The 25,159-nt window shown below is 30.4% G+C and overlaps 3 protein-coding genes across 3 annotated transcripts; 2 read left to right on the forward strand and 1 right to left on the reverse strand.

Annotated features, from left to right (window-relative positions):
• Positions 1-2,200: 2,200 nt before the first annotated feature.
• Positions 2,201-5,207, reverse strand: LOC114168971 (G-type lectin S-receptor-like serine/threonine-protein kinase LECRK3). The gene is made up of 2 exons (XM_028053976.2): positions 4,229-5,207; positions 2,201-4,080 (listed from the first exon to the last, which is right to left on the reverse strand). Exons 1-2 carry the CDS (start codon positions 5,181-5,183, stop codon positions 2,495-2,497), a joined length of 2,541 nt encoding a protein of 846 aa, XP_027909777.2. The 5' UTR covers positions 5,184-5,207; the 3' UTR covers positions 2,201-2,494.
• A 4,745-nt stretch (positions 5,208-9,952) lies between these two features.
• On the forward strand, positions 9,953-13,824 carry LOC114168522 (beta-glucosidase 13-like). Its single transcript, XM_028053374.2, has 13 exons — positions 9,953-10,200; positions 10,321-10,390; positions 10,565-10,623; positions 10,737-10,812; positions 10,990-11,067; positions 11,152-11,239; positions 11,353-11,605; positions 12,053-12,168; positions 12,420-12,634; positions 12,738-12,769; positions 13,136-13,238; positions 13,358-13,454; positions 13,525-13,824. The coding sequence occupies exons 1-13, from the start codon at positions 10,081-10,083 to the stop codon at positions 13,691-13,693; spliced, it is 1,476 nt and encodes a 491-aa protein (XP_027909175.1). The 5' UTR covers positions 9,953-10,080; the 3' UTR covers positions 13,694-13,824.
• Positions 13,825-21,047: 7,223 nt separating this feature from the next.
• Positions 21,048-24,221, forward strand: LOC114169624 (O-fucosyltransferase 20-like). The gene is made up of 6 exons (XM_028054859.2): positions 21,048-21,818; positions 22,038-22,203; positions 22,397-22,486; positions 22,639-22,922; positions 23,097-23,355; positions 23,630-24,221. Exons 1-6 carry the CDS (start codon positions 21,154-21,156, stop codon positions 23,846-23,848), a joined length of 1,683 nt encoding a protein of 560 aa, XP_027910660.1. The 5' UTR covers positions 21,048-21,153; the 3' UTR covers positions 23,849-24,221.
• Positions 24,222-25,159: the final 938 nt, after the last annotated feature.

The raw sequence follows: 25,159 nt of genomic DNA on the forward strand, positions 1-25,159 counted from the left end.
TATTAAAAAGGGTAAAATAGGAATTAAAGAAAGTGGACACAGAAAGGGGAATCCCCTTTATATATTGTTATAGATACTATTTTAAAATTTTATAGATAATAGCTTAATTAAGTTTTCATAAAAGTTGACAAATTTGATAATTAAAGAACTATCTTCTTCTTATATATCAACATTAATCTAGATTTTGTTGATTTAAATTGTTTCACATCAAGTAATAAGAAGATATTTGATATTAAACAAAGTATCATTTACTTACACATTAACATTAATATAGGGTTTGTTATGGTTCATTAAAATTGTTTCTAATCAATTACAATTTATTTGAAGTGAAATCATGATCAAGTTACTCATTATTGAAGTAAATGATACTTTAAATGCATTAACCCTAGTTATACTAGAAAAAAAATATTGAGATTGAAAAAAAAAAAGATTAAGATCCTACATTTATAGCTTGTGAAAGATTAAATTTGTATAAAAGTTTAGCTAATTATTATTTTTTTAAATAACTAAATTTAATAAAAAAAACTTAATTGAATTTTCATCTTCACATCAAATACTAAAATATTTGATATTAAATAAACTATCTTCTTATACATTATCATTAACCAAGAGACATTATCATTAACCAAGAGTTTGTTCACATCAATTACAATTTATTTAAAGATTAAATATGTTTTTGGTCCAAGACTCAGTTAAATTTGGAATTAGTCATTTTTAAAACTTTTGATTAATTAATCCTCTATCTTTAAAAAATGCGTGAATTTAATCTTTTTAATTTTGTTAAGTTTTATCTGACGTTTCAACCACATCTCATGCTAGTATTTGAATTGTTTACCCTGTTTGACACATTTTCGTTTCAATGTTAACTCAAATATTATCATAAAATGCGTTTAAAATATTAAATAAAATTAACAAAATTTGATAAGAATGACTGGATTCACGATTTTTAAAGATGAAATACTAGATTGGTATAAAATTTCCAAGAAAGACTAATTCCAAAATTTAATGAAACTTAAGAGACAAAAACATATTTATCCCTTTATTTAGAATGAAATCAACATCAAGTTAATTATTATTAAAGTACGATATCTTAAATACAGTAACCCTAATTATAAAAAAATGAAATCAAACTTAAAAAATAAGATCCTACAGTTATAGAGCGTAAAATATTAAAATTGTACACTTGTGCTTCTTGGATAACTAAAATTTTAGTTAAATATTTTTATTTATTTATTTAGTTTCGTATTTTTTTTATTCAATTATCTTCAGGGTTTATTGTGTTTGGTTAAAAAAAATACTGTTATATATCTTTTGAAAAATTTATTAAAAATATACTTTTAAAAAATAAAAGCAAAGATTATATATAAAATATATATGTCCAATAATCATATTAATATCAAACTGGATAATAAATTTAAGAACGATATTTTGACTAACTTAATATTAAAACATTATTATCTGTAGGAAAAAAAAAGAGAGTTAAAGATTATTCATATCTCTTACTTTTTATTTAAAACCAATAATAATTTATAAATATTTTATTATCTTGTTCTACTATAGGATACGTTATTTGTGAAATGAAAACATCCAATTTTTAAATAAACATTATCTGAAACATGATAGTTAACCTAAATCATTTCTATCTTCTCTTATTATATTCATCCAATTTCAGTTTTGACAGAAAACAAAATCTAATAATACTGCACACATATTTATCTGGAAAGTTCAGAGCCAAATCACAATTTTGGAAAGTTGCATAAGATGAATGAAAGAAACCAACCACTAAAATGAATCACTTCCAAGATACTAGAAAAATTATGTTGAATATTTTGCGAATTTCCTTCAAAAAAAACCGGTATCAGAATCATTAGTTCGTCTTCATAATATTCATGTATTTGAAGAATTCCAAATGTGAAGATTCTTTCCATCAAAAGTTTCCCTTGCAACACTTACATTAAGTATAACCATCGACCGAAAATTTAAGAATGAGTTTAAGTCTGATATCGAATAAAAATTAAAATGATTAACATCGTATCAAAACAACGAAGACTCATAAACTCGCCCTTGACCAATTAGAAACAAACATAGATAAAAACAAAATTCCAATAAAAAGAATGCACAAACCATATTCTTCTCCTATCTGAGTTTTGTTAACATCTCAAATAAATTCAAAAACATAATCAAATAAATTATGATCGAAAGTGAGAATAGTTTACATATTTCGAATAATCAAAAGGACTGAAACTAATAAAATATCGATTACAATCCAAAATCCAAAAATAATAAGTACTTGGATAAGTATTAGGAAACTCCCTATTTGCCCATAGAAATGTTGACCTACTTTCACACCCAGCAGATATATTATATAATCTAAAGTTTTGAGTCGGTGGTGTTAATATCTTATATTTGAATTGAAGTTCCCTGATGTTGTATTTCTACCGATATTAAAGAAAATTTTGGTAAGACCATCAAGCAGTTACAAAGTAATCAAGGTTTAAAAAGAAGATGAAGTGAAGATAGAAGGGCAAGGGGGCACAGAAACTGGTGTAACACCCTCAAGCATCTGTGTAACCTTTTTCATGGAAGGTCTCAGTGAAGGATCCTCTTGAATGCACCAAATTGCTACCATCACATGCTTCTCCACTCTCTTCACATCATTCTCAGCCTCCTCATCATTCTCCACCATTTTACCCACCTTCCCTTGGCTATAACACCGATAAGCCCAATCTATGAGTGCCTCTTCTTCACTCTCCAACGCAAAACCAACACTTGACTTGCAACATATGATCTCCAACAGCACCACTCCAAAGCTGTAAACATCTATTTTCGTTGTGATCGTAGCTTTCCTAAACCATTCTGGTGCAAAGTAACCAATTGTCCCTCTCAAACCAGTTCTAGCAGCTTTACTTTGCTCGGCCAGCAACAACTTCGCCAACCCAAAATCACCAATCCTTGGAGTGAAAAACTCATCCAAGAGTATATTCTGAGGCTTTATGTCACAGTGAATTATCTGAGTGCTGCACTCTTCATGCAAATATGTTAGCCCTCTTGCAATCCCCAGAGCAATTTGCACTCTTTGGTTCCAATGAGGCCTTGAGATCCCAAACACAAAACCAGCCAATGAACCATTGCTCATGTACTCGTACACCAGAAGACGATGCTCCCCTTCATCACAATAACCAAACAGACGAACCAAGTTTCTGTGGTGTGTTTGTCCAATCACACTCACTTCTGTTTTGAACTCCTTCTCACCTTCTTGCACAACCTTGTCAAGCCTCTTCACTGCAACGTACCTACTCGTGTTTGATCTTGATCTCAACACCCCTTTATAAACTTTCCCAAAAGCACCTCGACCCAGCATTTGTTTGAACCCTGTGGTTGCTTCTTCGAGCTCCTTGTAGGTGAAGTGACTCACCGTACCAACTGATAGGTTTTCACTGTTCAAAAGCCTCTTGTGGTAGAAAATGAAAAAAGCAGCAAACAAAGCAACAAGTAGGACAACATTGATGAACACTGAGCTTCCTAGGAGTATTGACACGACAAGAACAAGTGTGGTCTGTTCTTTTCCACCGTTGTTTAAATCTGTTTTAGGCACCTTGACAAGAGCTATTCTAGTCACATTACCATGTTTTCTTCCATTGCTCAGAGGATACTTCTTCTTCCAACAACTTCCTTCTCCGTATATGGCCACAGCACAAAAGCAATCTTCAAGGCACCTTTGTCTGCACAAACTCTTGTTCATTCCAGTTTCTATTAATCTGTCATAATCCGAGAGAGGCCAGTCCAGATTGGTGTACTCGTTGAAATCTACAAGATCCTTATTCTGCTCCCACCCGTCTCTGTTGCAACTGGGCAGTGGAAAATCTGGTCTACAACCTATGAGATTGTCATGTTCGAAAGGAGAATAATGTTCTGGGCACTCACAATTGGTCCTGTCACCGATGCTAACACAGTAGCTGTTAAAACCACAGATAACATTCCCAGTTTGCTTCGTGAAGGAAAGGCAAATATCATCTGGATGCTTTTGCTCCACACTCCACCACCTTGCACTGCAGCTATTAGCAACACCTTTGTTCTCATCTATATTTGAAACATAGATACTACCAAATTAAGAACATATTTCTGAAACATTAAGAATAACATGGTTCTATATCTTCTATCTCAAACATAGTTCTATATCTTAAACATGAAACAAATGGCAATGACGATGTTTTTCATAGGTACACACCTTTTGGGTGGCGATATAGTCTGAAAACCCCATCAGGGTCAATTCTCGCCATGTAAAAGAACTCATCAGATCCACCATTTGTGATATCACTGAGCACCGTGCCCGTGTCATTTTTTATGTACATGTGTCCAAACTCGTCAAAGAAAAGCTGTGATTCAGTTCCGACAGTTCCAGTGGCCCAATAAGCCTCGTGTGTTGGAGACTCAGCTCTTTCACCATCATCGTTGCTTGATTTTGGATAATAGTAAAGAACCAAGTTGCTATCACCCTGCCAACTGAGTTCAAAGTTCCCATCATCAAAACTCGCATCAGATTGGCGTGCTCTGAAGCTTCTAGGCCTAGACAGATTCTGACCAGGCAAAATAGTGTCTGTGGGTTCCCCAAAGCTCTCCCAAACCTTCTTCCCATCCTCACCCACAAGCTCAAAACTTCCACTGTCCAGCACAGAAGCACACGATACCAAAGCAACAGTGTTGTTTTCTGGACGTTGCCACAACATGTCACGACCCTTTGGATCATACACTACAATTCCTTTGTCTGTGACATTCACCGTTGACCCTAATGGAAAAAGATGAGATTTTTCGTTTTCTGGCTTTGCATACCATACCATGGTTTTGTTGGGGTCTTTGGCAAACCAAACTCCGAGCACGTACATGAACTCCTTGTTGTCGTATACAACTGTTTGGAAACCAAAGGTAAAGTGACCAGAAGGTGAATTCCATGTCGTTGATGAATCATTGGTGTTCAGAGAGGAGGTTAAGTTCACACTAGAATCACCACAGTTTGAAGAAGTAGCGGCACTGAACAAAGATGAGAGAAAGAGGAGAACGGTTAGCAGAACAACGTACGAATAAGGAAAAGTTAGAGAAGCCATCGTAGCTCTCAACCAACCTTTGAATTTTGATTCATCGAACAACATTTTTATATGATGATACCATGGTTTCGTTGTTGTCATGGTCTCTGCTATTGTTTGATACGGTCTTTGTCTTGAGCTTTTTGTTTCTTTTCTTTGTATGATAACAAAACACTGCAAAGTCTTTGCACATGTTCAACCATTTGATTAGTAAATAACTACTAAATTAGCATAAGATGATCGAATCTATATGATTCATAAAATTAATAAAATTCAAAAGTATGATAATAAAATTAAACGATAAAATTTGTGAAATTATAATAATTTAGTGCTAAAATATATAAGTAATCCTTGAAAGTTTGAAAAATTATTTAAAATTATAAAGAATCTGAGAGTTTTGCTAATTATTATAAAAGTCACATATCTTCATTTAAATCCTTTACCTGCTCTTACCTTTCTATTCAACTCCTCATAAAGTTTCTTAGGAAAATTCTTCCATTTAAAACAAAGATTGCATTTAGAGGCATAACTTTTTCTTGAAAATTCAAATAAAATATCTTCTATGCAAACGGATTAAAATAAAAAAAATGAATTTGCATAAAAAATAAAAAATTTAAAATCATGTTTAAAAAAATAAAAGTTATAGTTAAAATAAAATTGTGTATACAATATACTTTAATAAAAATAACCAGATTACAAAATACAACTTTTATGTCCTGAATTTTATTTTATTTTTTTGAAACCCAACTGGTCCTTTATTTAATATTTTCGATAAATTAATTTTGATAATTAAAAAAAAACTATCCTAATTATGTAAAAATAAATAAATAAGAACCTACAAAGTCTGATGTGGTCAAATGCCTTAAATAATAAAGCAATTATTTTTATTCATAAATAATAAATTTCATCAATTTTATGCTATTCTTGATTAATTCAATTGATATAATGTTGAGAAGGTCCAATATAAGGATGTGTGGACAGAGAAGGCTGAACTACCTTAATATCTGCATACTAAATAAATACAATGAAGTTTCGACCAAGTGTGTAACTTAGAAAATGTTTATCAAATACTAACTGTTTGTCAAATTTCATATGTCATACTATAAGAAAAAGAGAAACAGCTTTATACAGATAGTAAATTGCATCAATGTCAATTATAAGGTAGAGAATACCTTTCAAAATCAAATTAAGAAAAATTATATAATGCTCTACTTTCTCATTTTTAATTAATGTGAGACTTAGATTCATATTTAGATATTTAGATTCTTAAAGACGATGTACTCTAAGGTATAAATTGGTGAATCATTTCACAGTCAGTTTATGTTACAAGGCAGAAAGTGTGAGCATGAGAACTCAAATTTTGAGTGTAAATGGCATAATCTGTGATCTTTCTTGTGCTTTTGCTACTTTTTCTGTAATTTTGAGTTTCTCAAAGTTGGTAATCCCTCCATGACTTTTGTAAACTACCACTCTTCACTATTTTTCCATGACTTTTGTAAACTACCACTCTTCACTATTTTTTCTTTGTTGTTGCAAGAATTTTTTCCAACTAGTATGAAAATTGTAAAACATTACCCTTTTTATTAAATTGAGCTTTCTTTCTTTGTTCATCCGTGACAAATGAACCAATTTTATTGGAAGATTGCCAAAATTTTCATTGGTTTTACTTTTTTAACTTGTAAGATTTTTTGTTTTTTCTTTTGAAGAATGAGTCCTTGAGCATGTTAACTTGGTTTAACATCACCTTACTAACTTTGACGCCAACTTAAATTTAAAGTGGTCACAAGAATTTCTTTGTGTTTTAATATTTTAGCATATAGGATAAGAGATCAAAGTAGTGGAGAGTCTATTGTTGATCGATGGCCGACCTACACGTACACGAGGGTAGATAAGTTCATTCTTTGTTTTGTTAAAATTATTACTAAGTATATAAAAAAAATATATATTTTACTCTGCTCTAATCTTATATATTTGCCTTCCTCCATCAGTATATCGTTTCCATTGACTTAGAGTTTTAAATCTGACACTATTATTGATTCTTATCATAGCTATGAGGTATTTCTAAGTCTTTTGTAGAAAAATTAGCAGAAAAATGTAGATATAACGAAGGACATTGGATTTGAATAAAATTGTTTTAAAATTTTATATTTGAATTTATAAAGTTTTTATTTTTAAAGCAACTCTAACATTTATCTATAAATTAAATATATATATATATATATATATAAAACAAAATTTAAATAAAATTCAATGCAAAATATACATTTAAATAAACTTAATTTTGTTAAAAATATCAATTATAATAAAAGTACCATTGTAAAATTTATATAAAAATTAAATTTTATATAGGAATGAAATTGATTCAGTTTTAAAAAAATTGGTCTCAAATGAGATAAAATAACAAATACAAGGATTACATTAAGACTTTTCACATCTAATGTGACACTTGACATTATCACTATCACATCACATTGTCTCTGTCACTTGACACAATATCAAATTGACACGTGACAATTTTTATTTTTTTAAATTATAAAAAATAAATAAATAATTAAAAAAATAGAAAAATCACATGCTAACACGTAATACATAATTAACCATGTTAATGTACTACTAACCAAAATGACCTAATTACAACGAATTTTTCAAAATAAAAACTCAATTAAGTAAAATAAAAATGAGGGAATCTATTGAGATTTGACTATAACAATAAAAACCTCTTGAATAATTTAACATATAATCTATTAGAAAATTCGATAAATGTTTGCTATCTTTATTTTATTTCTATAAAAAAATGGTGACATTTATTGTGGTAGTTTGTTGAGATACACTTTACAGATCTGTTATTAAGGTGTCTTTCTTTATATGTTTATATTTAAGATCATAAATATAATACTAGCCACATTCCCGTATCATATAAAAAAGTCATAAATTTAAGACGTCTAAATCAAAAATATACGACATAAAATTTAAGATTACGATTATTATAAAAGATTCCAAAATCTAAAAATAAAAACAAAAATGCTAAAAGTATATTCTTTTCCAATGAGTTGTAAGAAGTCTTAAACATAGTAAACAAAAATGTTTTAAAAACATCCATTTTTCTAACAAGTTGTAACAAACATGAGTGTTACAGTGAGACCAAAAAAGAAAATTTTACATGGTAACTCTTGCATTAAAGATGGTCTAAGGTGTATTAGGAATCTTCCATTGAAACATGTTATAAAATTGAAAACAATAAAAAATAAAAAATATTGGTTAAGTTGTATCAATGATTACATAGTATTAAGAATGACAATCCAAACGTTATGTTTGGTTTTAACTCATGATAAAAGAGGGTTGGATTGACTTGACCGATATAAGAAATGTTGATTAATTTTTCTAGTTTTTTTCACATAATATTTGATTTACAAACTTGTGGTTCAATTCGTGGATTTGTAGGTCGGTTTGTAACCCGTTAGTTTGTAGGTCGGTTCACGATCTATCCATGTAAGAAATTATATGTTTAAACAAAATTTATGTAGAATACTAAAATGAAAATTTTTAATAACTTCTACTTTTATTTAATTAAATTATTAGAAATAATAAATTTTGTAAGTCTATTTTTTAAAATGAATAATATTTACAATTTTATAATTTTTAATTTGTAAGTACAAGTATTGAAATATAAATATAATTTTGAATTGAATTAAAATAATGGAAGAAATATTGGTAAGAAAATTGTTTTTGGATGGATTAGATGCGAATGAGCGAGGTACTATTTGATGGATCGAAGAAAAAACACAAATAAGTAAGTTGTTTAGAAAGAACACATACGACATATTATGCTGGTGCTACTAAATTTTAGAAATTTAAATTATGTTAGTCATGCAAGTCATACAAATTGTGAGTTACACAAAACAAACCTAAACGGATTAGCAGACTAAAATAATTAGTCTATCCTACATATTTTCTTACAGACTCATAATCTATCTTAGATTGTCATTCCTACACATATGAAAGATAACCTGAACGGTTGTTTTATCAATTTATGATTATGTATTGTGGGATGAGATAACTATCTTGCAACTTCTAAAGAATTTCAATGATAATGGTTTCCTCTTGAAAGATAATATCAAAGGTGTTTGAAATAGTTGTCGCTTTTTCTTAAGATCTAATAGAGGAAGATGTTGTATTTGTATATATGTAAGGCTATTGATTTTCATGTTTCTTTCTCACACACACATCTATAGAAAGAAGAAAGTAAATGCGCTGACAAGCTTTCTAATTTAAGTTTGGATTCTAGGGTACTGTTTTTTTAGTATCATAGGTTGTCCACTTCTATTACTCAACATTTTTAGGAACTAATTTGAAGTACCATAGTATAGGTTGTCTTCATTGCTACATTGTTTAGAGTAACATTAAAATTTAATTATAATAATTAAATTAGCTTTTTAAAATCTTAAAATTGAAATGTATTGAAATAAAAAATACATTAAAATTTTTAAAATGATGTGGTATTAGGGAAGTATAACACAAACTAAGACATTTGATATAATGAAAGATATCTTCAAGTAAACATATTGTAAAAATTAATAAATTAAATTTTAGAAATAATAATTTTATTTTTCACCCTCCTTCAAAGGTTTTCATCAACTTCAAGAAAAGATAACACATTTTCATAGCTTTGACAACACAACTGGAATGGTATGAGGAAGATGGCATGAAGTTGAAGTGGTTTAAGCATGGAACCTCTTAACCCTTTTCTGGAATAATAGCATCTTTTTTCATTTCAAGTACTTTACCCTTTCTTACCACATCATCTAAAAAAACAAATATAATAATCAATATAACAGCAATTTTTCTCACCTTTTCACTTGCAAAAAACAAAGAATCCTACTTTTCCTTGTGGGGTTCCTAAATACATGGTGAAGATAGTTAAATAATATAAAGTTTCAGTGTTGGGGGGCAAAAACCAAACCAAGTTTGAGAATTGAGTTCATTCGTTCAGATTTGAACAATGTGGCTTAAGGTTGTTCTTCTCCTTGCAACGCTTTCTCTTTTTCACTCTGCAGCTTCTCTTAATCGGAGCAGTTTTCCCTCAGATTTCTTCTTTGGAACAGCTTCTTCAGCTTACCAGGTTTTGTTCTGTCCCAAGTTGCTCAAACCTCTGCATCTTTATGTGTAAAGGTTGGATCTTTGTCTCTTACTTGGCACTTTTCTGTTTCCTTTCTGGGCTCTGTGCTATTGGGGTTTGAAGTATGAAGGTGCTGCACGTGAAGGTGGCAAAGGCCCTAGTATATGGGACACTTTCACTCATAACCACCCAGGTTTGCATGCCTTCTATTTGTTTGCATGTCCACCATTTGCTTGACCAAATTGATTTTGGGTTTCTCATTATGAAGTTGGTTTATGCAATGTACTATTTGATAGAACAGAGTTGGTTTGTTGAACAATGAAGTTGGTTTATACAAAATGTTGAGACATTTTTCTTGGTTTTTCAGATAGAATAGCAGACCACAGTAATGGAGATGTTGCCATTGATTCATACCACCGCTACAAGGTACTTTCTTTCTCATAATTTTGAACTTAGAAATCTAGTTCTAGAAGAATTGCCCTAGTTTTGTGAGATTTTATTTCATCTAGATTGATGATTTTGATTTTTTTTTTTTTTAGGGTGATGTTGCTATGATGAAGGATATTGGATTCAATGCCTACAGGTTCTCCATCTCTTGGCCAAGAATACTACCCCGTGAGAAACTATAATCATCTCTTTTATTGTTTTGTATAACAAGATGCTAATTTAAATCATGAGTTTGCATGTTTTGAGGAAATTCTTAACACTTTATCTTGAATCACACACAATGGTCAGAAGAGCTTTGTATGGTTTGTTCATAATGCAGTTAAGTTTAAACTACCTTGATTTTAGGTGGAAACTTGCAGGGAGGAGTTAACCGCGAAGGCATTGCATATTACAACAATCTCATAAATGATCTGATAGCAAATGGTTTGTAGAATTAATTTTCATGCTCTCTTTCTCTTGATACTCTACAAATCAAACTAAACTAGATGTATCTGTTTTTGTTTACAGGACAACAACCTTTTATAACTCTATTTCACTCTGATTTCCCTCAAGCTCTTGAAGATGAATATGGTGGTTTTCTGAATCCCAAAATTGTGTAAGCAATAGTGAGATCATTATGTTCTCTAGAATACATGGACATGGACATGGACTTGTCCTTTCCCTTCACTCACAACTGATAAAGAATTGATTTTTTGATTATGCAAACAGTCAGGATTTTGCAGATTATGCAGAAGTATGCTTCAGGGAATTTGGTGACAGGGTTAAACACTGGATTACATTAAATGAACCAGTTCTATATAGCACTCAAGGTTATGGAGATGGTGGATCCCCACCCAATAGATGCTCCAAGTGGTTTGCTAACTGCACGGCCGGTGATTCTACCACTGAGCCCTATGTGGTTACACACCACCTCATTCTTTCTCATGCTGCAGCTGTAAAAGTTTACAGGGAGAAGTTCCAGGTTAATGCATTATTCTTGTTTTTAAAGTAAAAATGAGATTTTAGTTCCTAACTTTGAGAGAAAAGAGGTTATGGTATGAATTTAGTCCATCCTCTTGTTAAACTTAGCATTTAGTAACAGTTTTTGACCATTACAAACTTGAAATAAGGACTCAGTTCACATATTTTCAGAAGTTTGAGGATTAACATTATCAGTTTGAATGTGGAGGGACTGAAGTGAAGTTTCATTGAAAGTATAGGAACCAAAAATCACTTTTTTTCCCTTGTTTTATATTGGAAAAAAAAAAATCCAAGTTCATATCAACTGGAGATGGTGTCCAAATATAGTATATAAAACTAGGGGAAATCTTTACCTTAAAAACTGGTTTTGTAGTATTGAGTTAAGATTAAGATCACTTTTTAAGATTTTACATAGAAAATTATGTGATGGTGAATGATTTTCTAATAGGTTTCTCAGAAGGGTCAAATTGGGGTAACATTGAATTCTGCCTGGGTTCTGCCACTTTCTCAATCAAAAGAGGACAGAGAAGCTGCATATCGAGGTCTTGCTTTTATGTATGACTGGTAAGTGTCTTTTCCACTAAGAAACACTCTTTTTTTGTTTACATTCATGGTAAATTTCATGGCAGAAAAATATATCTTTCTTTCCTTTCTATTGCATATCTTTTATTTTAAGAAAATGTAAGGCTTTTGAGCCATTTAGGATTTCTTTCCTTATTAGCCATTGACCACTAGGAATGTCTTGGATTTGGTTTTGTTTTTAACATTTTCTGTGACATGGTTAGGTCTAACTCATTTTTTTGTGTTCATTCAAGGTTCATGGAACCACTTTACTCCGGCGCATATCCGGCGATAATGGTAAAAAATGTTGGAGGACGTTTGCCAAAGTTTACCAGAAGTGAATATTTGATGGTTAAAGGGTCCTTTGATTTCATAGGGTTAAATTATTACACTTCAGCTTATGCAACTAGTGCTCCATGCCCACGTGAAAGACCAACTGCTTTCACAGATGCTTGTGTTACACTTACCTGTAAGCTATTCTAACTGAAGCTCACACACACTTTTCAATCAACTTCTATTGAGTTTTCCTCATAAACTTGCATGATACCTTTTTGTTGTTGCATTTGCATCAGCTCGAAGAAATGGAGTTCTCATTGGTCCAAAGGTACTTGTATATGAAGATAAGTTTTACTCACTTTAAATTCTGTCATTCAGTGCATGACAATGATTACTTATCATTACATTAGTCTGAGTTAGAGTTGTCAATTTGGCTCGTGTCCCATGGATCAGTCCTGACCCCAAATGACAAGGCCGAAAAAAAAGTCTCAACCCCCAAATTCCCCTCTCAAATGGATTAAGGTCAAGTCGAAGTTGGATTTGACCTTATTACAATACTTCAATTAAATCTTAAAAACAACGCTTTAAGCCTGGGTTAAAAGTCGAGTCGAGATAACTGATCCAGGCTGAATTTTTCACCCTACCTCTTCCATAGAATTTTTCACAAAGCATGTGAGAAATGAATATTTTGCAGGCAGCCTCGGACTGGCTCTACGTCTATCCACCAGGAATTCAAGGTCTACTAGAATACACCAAGGAGAAATTCAACAACCCTGTTATTTACATAACAGAAAATGGTAAAAAATCTTCTGGGGTGATCCATGTCACTTTTTTGTTCTTTCTAAAATACAATCTTTACCATGCTACAACACTGGTTTTTCTGTATCCATGAATTGTGCCATGCAAACTTTTGCAGGAATTGATGAGGTTAATGATGGAAAAATGGTACTTAATGACAGAGCAAGGATAGATTACTACAGCCACCACCTTGTGTATCTTCATAAAGCCATAAGGTGAGTTTAAAGTGTTCATTGTTGTTATGAGTTCAAAGAATTTGGAAGGCTAAAAGTATGAATTTGGTAGGAATGGAGTGAGGGTGAAGGGATACTTTGCATGGTCATTGTTGGACAATTTTGAATGGCGTGCTGGCTACAGTCTTCGGTTTGGACTGGTTTATGTGGATTACAAGAATGGACTCAAAAGATACCGTAAAAGATCAGCTTTGTGGTTCAAAATATTTCTTCACCAATGAATTGATGGAGTAAGGTAAAGAAAAGAATATGCTGTTTTTCTTTCTTAATCCTTGTCATTTGCTTTAGGCCATTGTAAGAACTATGCAGACTTTGATGATTTCTGATAATCTATCTGTGTAACTTCCATTAATCTCTTCCTCAGTTTTGCGTTTTTGTCTTACTTCTTATATTTGTGTTTGATTTTGTCGAAAATAATCTGAGTGTGAGTCTAAGTTTTATGTAAGGTAAAAATGACAAAATTAAATAATATATTTAACATGATATACTCAAATCTTATTCTACCATTTTCTCAAATATACAAAAAGGGAATACCCAATATCAATTAACATTAGAAGAGTTTGTAATGAACGAATTAAACTTTACAATTTATGCCGAACTAGCATTTCATTTCTTAATGATTTGGGTCGGAACTAGTAAGGTTAAAATTAAAATGGTTTCTAATTTGTAAGTTAACTTACGTGGTTTAGGTAAAAAAAAATCATTATTTTTTAAATGTTGTATAAATTGTAATTGATTTGTTTAACTCGTGAGTTAAACTTAGGCAAAATGAAGGTGCATTCTAATAACAAATCTTTATTTTCATGTTTATTGATTATTTCATAAGTTTTTTTTTGTAATTATTTAATTTTGTAGGTTGATAGTTTGATATTTTCAAAGACTAAAATATTGTTCATCAATATTTTAATATTTAGAATATTTAATTTATTTGTTAGCAGTTTAAGTTAATACTTTAAATTTTAATTATTATTTTAATAATATTTGATAAAATAAATGAACAGTTTGATTTTAATCTTATAAAAAATTGAGACTAGTCAATTCATTTTTATTGAAATATAATAAATATATAAAATAAATTAAATGAATAACATATTAGATAAGTCGAATTTTGTTGGTTTATTTTTAGCAATTTGTGGTGAGCCAACTTACTTCGGCTAAGTTGTTGATTCACTTTTATTCTCCTTATTATTAGGGGTGGTAATACAAGTCCGAGTGGATCTCTTTAGATTCGTCCCGTACTTGATTTGCAAAACGTGTGATGGGTGAGAAAGTTTGACCCGCTCAGTATGAGTTTTAGCTTGCAGGCTGAATCGTTTTTCTTTTTAAAGTATAACAAAGCTTTCAATATTTAATGAATTGAAAAGTTTTAACAAGTTCACAAAAATTAAGCAAAGATTTTGGGGGAGTTGGATGATAAATTGATAATTCAATATTTTCATCATATTAATATTTGTACTTTGACATACATGATGTATTTTTCAAATTTTAACACATTTAAAAATACATAGCACTTGTCTTTTTTACTCATACAAAAAAATTGGAACGTTCATGCAGAAGTCTAGATGCAAAGTAACTAGTATATACAAGTGCACATTTTTTTTATAACGTTGGCCGCGGACCAATCTGCGCGAGCTGTAGATTATGCGAACTTGACTTTTGCGAGCCAACGAACTCAATATCTCGATCCGCCTAACTTATTTTGACGAGCTTGTAGGTTGACCCGCCGACCACACCCCTACTTATTATAAACAATGTTTAATCAACTTGATAATAGATCTTACTCTTTAACTAAGTGGCATTCATTTAATTCATACAAATTTAAGTATTTAATGCTTTAACAAACTTTTAAATTCTGAAAAATAAAACACGATAGTTTAAGTTGATTAGATGCCTATATAGTACATTATCTGAGAAAAAAAATGCATTTTTAATTCTCCTCCCCAACATCAATGGTGTAGTGTGTTCTCTATCATAGGCATGGGGCCAACAACAATGTTCCTCTACAACCTTCGAAAGCTAATTTTTTTATATCCAAAATTTTGGAGAAAAAAATAGAAATAAGGGTAGACAATTTCTTCTCCTACTAATATTAGAATACACATTGAAAGCAAAACTAAATTAACAAAGAAATATAAGACCCAACTATGAGTGACTTTTTTTTTTTTTCTTTTGGTTTATGTTTAGATAATTAGAATGATGGTGAAACATTGTAGCTCCAATAATGCACAATGGAGTCCCTTTTTTTATAAGATTAAAAAGAAGATGGAATGTTTGGTTAAATAGACATGAACCAAAAAGATTGAATAAATGCATATGGAAGAGACAATCCTCACATGTAACAAAGCTTTGTTTCCTCATTACAAAGCTTTCCCACTTTGGTGTGTCCAAACCCTAAATCCAATCACACCCTCTTCTCCTTATCCTCTTTCTCAAATCACTTTTGCTTCTCCCAATCTTCACTTTCAATAATTGTTTAGATTCTTTCTAAATAATATTTTAAAATATAATTTTAATCTTAATTTACCATGTAAAATTTATGTCTTCTGAAATTTACATTCATGTATTATAATTTCATTTTATGTTTAATCAATGTAAATTTATATGTTAGGGTAGTTAAGGATAGTTTCTCAAATTATGTATAATTATATTTAGCTTAATTAAACATGAAGAAATTGGGAGTCACAATATCTTACATATTATCTTTTGCACTTTTAGTTTTTAGATAAATAAAAAGATTCCAATTATTTGTATTTTATTTAAACACATCTTTTTTATAAAACTCTTGTTTTTTTTATTAATGTTTATTTTTATCATTGTTATATTTATCCTTTTGTTTTATATATTTACAACAAGCACAATTTGAATATTTAATTGATCTTTTTAATTTTTGTAAATTTAATTTTGTGTAATTAAGTTTCGGATCTAGATTTGATTATTTCAATTGAGTTTTTATTGAATATTCAACAATTTTATATTTTTCAATGAAGCTCTAATCATTTAATTTTTTCACTAATTTAATAACGTGATTATTATTTTGTATTGTAATTTTGCTTACTTGTCTTCGTTTCTCAAGAGATATAAAATTTTATAATTAATATAAAAAATACTGAGATTAATGAAAAATGATAAATAATTTTATTGTATTCAATAAAAAAATATTAGATAACTAGAATGGTTTCATCTCGGTAAAAAAGATTGAATATTTTCACTTTGAATATCTATACAAAAAATTAATTATTTTTCTATTGATTAAAAATAGTAGTTAGTTGATTTAATATTTCTATCCTATATATAATAAGAGTAAAGATATAATTTTTCTTTAAAATAATATAATAGTGTCATTTAGGAATTATTATTTTTATTTAATTTCACTAAATACTAGTTTTTTTTACACTAGAATACACAAAAGGTGAAAATTAGTTAGATAACAAATAAAAATTCTATATACTTGTGATTACTAAATATTAAAGAAAAAAAACTCGAATGGGCCATGTTTAGAACCCAGTTATATAACTTGTCTGTTCTGACAAAAGCAAGATGGGCCATTCAATTTCCTTGGAATTAAAGGTAGAGTTCCTTCAAAAGGGGTTTATTCATAAAATTAGGTTAATATGTACACATTAGGGTAGGACCCACTTGTCACCTTCTTGTATTTTTCTACTTTGTCAATGATGAAGCAAAACCATGATTGGTGTTCACCCACACCATTAATGGGTTTGGAATATGTTTACCAATTTCTTAATTTAAAAATTTCAAGATAATATCAATTATTTATTTTACAATTCTTACATCATTAAAATTTATTGGATTAAATATGTTTTTTATCCTTTAACTTTCGGTGGAAATTAAAAATAATTCATCATTGAAACTTTAGACTAATTTAGTCCCTCAATTTTAGAAATACGTGTATTTAGTCTTTTTAACCCGTTTTTTTTTAAGTTTATTTGACTTTTAAACGCATTTTATGATAATATTTGAGTTATTTACCTTGTTTAACTCATTTTTGTTTCAATATTTACTTAGAAACGCATCTAAACGTCAAATAAACTTAACAAAATCTGGTTAAAATAACTAAATTCACCCATTTATTAAAGATGAGAGACTAAATTGGTCTCGAAGAGAGACTGATTTAAATTTTTATTAAAAATTAAGGGACCAAAAACATATTTAACACAATTTATTAGAACAAATTCTCATGATGTTTTTTTTTTTTTAATTTTGAGATAGGTTCTTCAAAGATATATAACATATTCTTAACTAAAACTAGATATGGATTCTTCAATTATACTCAAATTTGACCATAATCACCGAATTTTCAACAATTCAATTGCAAAGAGTTACTTGTTTGTGCAATATTCCTTGCTTAATACTACAAAATTGAAAAAAGATTTAATAAATAGCTTGAGTAGTGGTTAGTTAATGGTGCAATTCAACCTTCTCTTGCTACCATTCCAACCATAGAAAATGTGTCATAATGGATGCAAACTAGGTTTCCAATATCATTAGTACAGGGTTAATATTCTTCCATTACAATGCACTCTTCCTTAAAAAAAAAAACAAATAAAAATAAAATAAAATGCTATGTGCTATTCTTAATGGGTCATGTGAGAGGGAAATGTTAGGTTATTTAATATGGACATTAGCCTTTATAATTCTCAATGACTTTGACCAATCATAAATCGGTTTAAGCTTAGAAAAAGAAAGATATGAATATATTGATGATGGTTGGTTTTCTCTTTCTTTGTCAAATATGAAGTTTTTGGCATATTCCTAAAGTCTTAATAATATTAATAGAAAGTTTTCCCCCACTTGCCCTTAATATCCCCACAAACTATTTTCTTAATCTTAATTACTTATTATCATGGAAAAACAATCAATAATGATCAAATAATTGAAGAAAATTGTAGAAAACTAAAGAAACTAGGTACCCATTTGCACATATTTAAGAGTTGTTAAAGCATGGTTTATAAGTAGTTAGAGATTATTACACAATAAAAAAATTTATCATTACCATAACATCTTATTTATTAGTTAAAAATATTGTCATTTAATGGATAATTCATCATAAAATATAAGTTTAAATTTATATAAATTTTTTAATTATTTTTTAACTCAAAACCTTAAAATAATAAATTTTTAATAAAATACTAAACTTTTTAATTTTTAGTTATTTGAACTCGTACATAAATTTTTTACATTCAAATTCTATTATGATTAAACCCAACTAAGCATTATAGTAGATAATTTAAAATTTAGCTTAATAAATTGAAGGCTTGGGATGAAATAATTATTGTTTGTATCCTTTGATAATTGAATTGTTATATATTAAAATCATGAAACTAAGTAGATCATGTTGGTGACATGAGATTGTGCTTGGTAGTGGCAATTATTCATAATATTTTTTTAAATGACACCATTTTTCTATGTTTATGATGGAATGAAAATGAAATATTAATTATTAGGAATATAATGGCGAAAGAAAGTGACAAAAAAAGATGTTTTTGGAGGCTACACATGGAGTTAATCTCCATTTTTCTAAGGTGTGTTTTTTTCTGAGGTTAATCTTTATTTTAAAAAATATAAAAATGAATTAAAATGTGATTTTATGAATGAAATAAAATATAATTTACTATATATACAATTATATAAAATCATTTTGAAAAAAGTTTGATAGAGAACACTGTAACAAAGTAGTTGCAGTAAACCTAACAATGTCATAATTGTTGACATGACTTTTGTGAAAACTTGAAGACACAAAGCTTCTTCATTGGTGGAAAATGTTGACCAAATTAAAAACCCATGTTTCTTTATTTCTGTGAATAACTTTTTAAGTTAAGAATTAAAAATAAGATTTACTTGATATAAAATTTAAAAAATAATTGCAAAAATTCCATTTTATTTAAAACATAACTAAATTTAACAAATGGACAAAAAGAAAAATTGTGATAGGGCACATTCCCACACGACAAAGCAGTGCTGACGTGTCAGTTGTTGGAACATGAGTTTGTCTCACGTGTCAGAGGTGTCTGTAGAATGAAGAGGATCCAGCTGGCAATGACAAGTGGGTCCTAAAACAGAGACTATTATAATAATAATAATAATTCTACCTATTTTGAATATTAAAAATCTCACATTTAGAATTATTTCTCATTATTTTTCACAAATCTGAAAAAAAGTATGAATTTTACTTTCACATGGAAAATACCTAAAATAAAAAAAAAATTTAGATTTGCTTCTATATAAACTGTTAGGATAAAATTGAAAGGCTAAATTTAAATACAAAAGAGTTAAGATAAATATAAAATTTTGTAAATTAGAAGGAATAATACATAAAATAATTTTTTTGATAGTTTTTTTTTTTAGCAAACTATCTCAAATATGTTCATAATATAATATAAAAAGTGTTTGTAATTACTTTTCAATTTGTGGTAAGAATAAACATTGTGGAAGTTACCAATAAATATTCAATGATACCTTTCTTACTTTTTGATTCATTCTTCCATGGCAGCTGGCTTAAGCCATGAAAAAAATGCACACACACTTCAATGTATATCTATTTTTTATGCATTTATAGAGACTGTTGCCAAACCCTAACCCTAATATTCCATATTCTATCATGATCTTTTTTCTATTACCCTTTTTCACACTTCAAGAAATTTTCTATTCCATCATGTGTTTCAAATTTCAATTTCTTACTATTCCATCTATTCACTATCTGCTGGTGTGAGCTGTACTTGGCAAAACCCTTTTTTTAATGTCATGTTGATATTAAATATTTCTTAATTTCTTATTCTTTTTTAAAGATTTAGTGACCATTTTTAATAAAATTTCTCTTTTTAATAACCTTCTCATTCTTGCATCTCAAAGATGGAAGATTTGGATAGTATTTAGGAGGACTTATAGGAAGAAAAAAAAGAAAAATAATACTATATTACACTATCTAGAAAAAGAAAAAAAAAGAAAACAATAAGATAAGATCTAGTATATATTTCACCATGTGAAAATACCTAAATTATACATGTTGATTAATGTGATAATATTTGTAAGAGAGGAGTTAAATTTAGTGAAGAAGTTACTCATTTATAATATTAATGAATCTATATTTAATGCTTATCTAGGTTGCTTTCAATTTTGAATATTATTTTTTTATTCAAACTTTTAATATTGATTTTTATTTATTTATTAAAAGAAAACTAGATCCTTGTATAAGTAAAAAAAAAAAACAAATTGTTAGACTTATTTAACAATTATTTGGCTATCTAAAAAGTATAGTGTGAAAAAAGATTTTAAAAGCACAATTAACTTAATTAATATACATTTGTAGAAATGTTTATTATTTTAGTATTTGAATAGAAATAATTAAAGAACATGCATTTAAATAAATATTTAGTATTTGTTAAGGCAATAAAATTAAACAATCTTGTTCAAAACACATCATGAGCAAACAAAACAATCTTGTCCAAACTCAAAACCGCAGCGACTTTTTGATTTACGCGTTGCCTTTGGTCGTCAGACAAACTCGGTGTTCCCGCCGCCTCTTCTCTCTCCTCCATAGTTTCTCTCTCTAGAAAATAATTGAAATAGAAAAAGCCATTTTAGCCATTAACAAACAACACATCACAACAAGGCTATTATAAAAACTCACCAATCAAAGAAGCATTGAATCTTGAAGAAGAAAGCCATGGCAAAGTCCAAGAACAATGCCAAGAAGTTGTCTTACATTTCAGTCCCTTCTCAGATCATCAACTCCATATCTTCCTCTTCTCTTCAATCTTTGCTAGAATCTCCCAAGAAATGTGCAAGACATTCAAAATTCTTCAGCTTTTTCAAGTGGGGTAGGCCAAGATTGTTCCTTTTCATTCTCTCTCTCCTCGCCTTCTTCACCATGCTCAAGCTGGGCTTCAATCTGGCCACCCCATTTTCTCCTTTCCCCTGTGCAACCTCAGTAGGCTTCTCAAAATCCCTCCCCGGAGGAGTAGTTTTATCACGGAAGAGTGGTGTTTTGGATGGTGGCGATGACACTGTTTCTGAGCCTCTGATTACCAGTGTGCAGTTACATGCACAGGTTCCGAGAGGGGTGGAAACTGGTGAAGAGATTGAAAAGAGTGAGTTTTGGGAGCAGCCAGATGGGTTAGGGTACAAACCTTGCTTAGGTTTCAGCCGGGAGTATAGGAGGCAGAGTGAGGGAGTTGTGAAGAACCGGAGGAGGTACCTCATGGTGGTGGTTTCTGGAGGGATGAATCAGCAGAGGAATCAGATTGTTGATGCCGTTGTCATTGCTAGGATTCTTGGGGCTGCTTTGGTTGTTCCTATATTGCAAGTCAATGTCATTTGGGAAGATGAAAGGTAAAAAGATATACAGATTCTTGTTCTGGTCTCTTTCTTGATTGATCTTTCATGTTAAATGAAGAGTTGATTATCATTTTTGGATTAGATTTTAATGATGACCACAAAGCATAAGTGCAGTTTCAATCTAGTTTTTGATACTGGTTTAATTTCTTTCCTTATTTGGAAATGTCACAAGAGAGTCTTTTTCCTTACCTGAGGTTTGTTTCCATTTTGCAGTGAATTTGCTGATATATTTGATTTGGAGCACTTCAAGAGTGTTCTTGCCAATGATGTGAGGGTGGTTTCAGCTTTGCCATCAACACATCTAATGACAAGGCCAGTGGAGGGAAGCCCTCCTCCTCATGCCACTCCCAGTTGGATTCGGTCACACTATCTCAGAAGAGTAAGTTTGTTTTATCTCCACTTTTGTTCATTTCTGTGGATATCACTAAAATTTCTGATAGAAATATAACTGTTGCAGTGTTATACACAAGTGTTGTTGTCCTTGTTGAACAAGAGTTTATCATTTCTATGCTTTTACTCAAATGTGTTCTTGTTGAACAAGAGTTTAACATGATTCTTGTTGTCCTATGCAGTTCAACAGAGAAGGTGTCTTGCTTTTACGTGGACTGGATTCGAGGCTGTCAAAGGATCTTCCTCCTGATCTTCAGAAGCTTAGATGCAAGGTATGAAAAAGTCTATGTTCTCATGATAAAGAGGGATAGACAATTTGGAACTTCCTTTATACCTTATATGCATGTTTGGATATAAAGATGAAAGTGGCATTTGGTAGTTTCTCTAGAGAAAAACATTCTGAATGTTGTCACTTGTTTTTCAGGTTGCTTTTGATGCATTGAGGTTTGCAAAGCCTGTTCAGGAACTTGGTAACAACATTGCTGAGAGAATGAAAAGCAAGGGACCTTACCTTGCTCTTCATCTACGGATGGAAAAGGATGTCTGGGTGAGAACTGGTTGTCTACCTGGTTTGAGTCCCGAGTATGATGAGATTGTAAAAACTGAGAGGATAAATAGGCCTGAGCTCTTAACTGCAAAATCAAACATGACATACCATGAAAGGAAGCTGGCTGGTCTCTGTCCCTTAAATGCTGTCGAGGTTACCAGGTAGATATAAATAATCCTTCATTTGATTTTTTTCTACCATGATAAGCTTTTATCAGTTATTAATCTCTGTCAACAAAAGTGACTAGTGTGACCTTAATCCTTGTTCAAGTAGGATTTAGGTGTCTTCAAAGTGTTAGTGTGTGAAGCTTTTCTGATCCTTTTTTCTCCTTATAGGCTGCTTAAAGCTCTAGGAGCTCCAAAAAGTGCAAGAATTTACTGGGCTGGAGGACAACCATTAGGTGGTAAAGAGGCACTGCAACCACTAATCAATGAGTTTCAAAATCTTTACAGCAAGGAAGATCTTGCATTACCTGAAGAACTAGAACCATTTGCAAATAAAGCTTCCCTAATGGCTGCCATAGATTACATAGTCTCTGAGAAGAGTGATGTTTTCATGCCATCTCATGGAGGAAATATGGGCCATGCAATTCAGGTATTGTAAGACTATAACAAGCATTTCTTTAGCTAGAATAAGTTTGGCTAAACCTTTTTAGAAGCATTCATTGGAGACAAATTTAAAAGGAAAAAACTTCTCTAGAAGATAGAAATAGCTTATGGAGAAATTTACTCAATCAGTCCCCTAGTTGGATTCCTGGTTCAAAGAGCTTCTACTTTAAGAAAGTTCTATATATGGTTGTTTTGTTTGCATTATATATATTACAACAATGTGACAGCTTCTAATTTTTGAAACTTTTATGTTATTTCAGGGTCACAGGGCTTATGCAGGTCACAAGAAATATATAACACCAAACAAAAGACATATGCTACCCTATTTTCTGAACTCTTCCCTCCCTGAAGAAGAGTTCAACAGAATCATCAAGGAACTGCATCAAGACTCATTAGGTCAGCCAGAACTCAGGACTAGCAAGGCTGCAAGAGATGTCACTAAATATCCTATTCCTGAGTGCATGTGCAATGACTCATAACATCATTCATCCTAGTTAATTGCACATATCATACCAAGCTTTTGGTACAAATGGATGCACAAACATGAAAGGAAGCTGGTTTTGACAATCAGTATGATTTTGAGGTCAGTTCCATGGGAACCACAGTTCTTGATAGCATCATCTTGAGAGGCATGAAGTGAAGCATGCATGTCCCTGTAGGTTTTCCTCACATTATTCATTAAATACACAGAATATGTATTCAACTATGTGAGGCAATGTAGATTTTCATCAGTTGATAATAGGCTCAATCAGTGCATAGAACAGATCATTCTTTGATTCTTTATAGAGTTTGTATAGTACATTCCCAATTCTTTGTAGTACATATCAGTATAAATTCCCAGTTTTGGATGGATTTATTTGCTCTTTCTAGATCACCTTATGCAAGAAACTGAACCAGTGATTGAATAATTGAACAGGGTCTTGTGTGTTAACCATAAAAAAATTAGCACTCCATTTATTACCACCATACCATGTTTGTGTTTGTTTCCCTTTCAAAGCATAACAAAGGTTAAAGATTTGGCTTATATCAGATCAGGTTTAATTTAATATTCAGTTTATGGCACACTTGCAATTTCTGAGAACATAAAACCTTGTATATGTATTATTACCAGATTGAGATTGGTGGGGATGACATTTATCTGGTAAATGTATCAATCAAGGTATTAATTAAATAAATCAATTGTTATCCAGGAATAAGACAAAATTTCTTTGATATTATTATTATCTGAAGCAGAAGGTTATCAGTTTGATTTATTCTAAAGATAGGATTAGGGTGCCATTTGGAACCATTATCCTCAGAAATAGGATATTGATGTGAACTACATTAAATAACATCAAATTAGGTTATCTGTCTTTGTTCCTAGAATTGTCAAATTTCAAAGAATCTGGGTCAAAACCATTGTAATTATGCAGCTAATTTCACTAGAACTTTTCATTAATGTTATCAATTTTTTAAAGAAAAAAATATATTTTAACTGAGATTAATTGATTTTTGAAACTGAAATGAAATTAATTATTTTGAAATGTATTTTGAGTGTGAGAATAAGAACAAAAGCAGTGACAGAGATTCAGAATGTACAGCTGTTAGTGGCAAAAAGCTGTGATCGATGAGAACCAGCTGTTCCCCTTGAGATAGGAGATTGGAGGATAGAGTCTACATTTAATTCATACTTATTTATTATGTTTTAATTAAACAAAGATTACTCATACTCTTTTTAAAATCTTATTTTGCATTATTTCAATACTAAAACATATTTGCTAATATACAAAAAAATAGAAAATGCATATTTA

This window comes from Vigna unguiculata, chromosome 11 (assembly GCF_037176805.1).
Source record: "Vigna unguiculata cultivar grain cowpea cultivar isolate G323 ecotype 2 chromosome 11, ASM3717680v1, whole genome shotgun sequence".
In the NCBI taxonomy this organism is placed as follows: Eukaryota; Viridiplantae; Streptophyta; class Magnoliopsida; order Fabales; family Fabaceae; genus Vigna; species Vigna unguiculata.

Bases quoted from the DNA above. Each gene is read 5' to 3' on its own strand.
- LOC114169624 (XM_028054859.2), top strand. From the start codon at position 21,154: ATGGCAAAGTCCAAGAACAATGCCAAGAAGTTGTCTTACATTTCAGTC. The intron at 21,819-22,037 runs GTAAAAAGATAT...TCCATTTTGCAG, and splicing joins GTCATTTGGGAAGATGAAAG to TGAATTTGCTGATATATTTG. The intron at 22,923-23,096 runs GTAGATATAAAT...TTCTCCTTATAG, and splicing joins AATGCTGTCGAGGTTACCAG to GCTGCTTAAAGCTCTAGGAG.
- LOC114168522 (XM_028053374.2), top strand. From the start codon at position 10,081: ATGTGGCTTAAGGTTGTTCTTCTCCTTGCAACGCTTTCTCTTTTTCAC. The intron at 11,068-11,151 runs GTTTGTAGAATT...TTTTGTTTACAG, and splicing joins AAATGATCTGATAGCAAATG to GACAACAACCTTTTATAACT. The intron at 13,455-13,524 runs GTGAGTTTAAAG...TGAATTTGGTAG, and splicing joins TATCTTCATAAAGCCATAAG to GAATGGAGTGAGGGTGAAGG.
- LOC114168971 (XM_028053976.2), bottom strand. From the start codon at position 5,183: ATGACAACAACGAAACCATGGTATCATCATATAAAAATGTTGTTCGAT. The intron at 4,081-4,228 runs GTGTGTACCTAT...TTTCAAATATAG, and splicing joins ACTATATCGCCACCCAAAAG to ATGAGAACAAAGGTGTTGCT.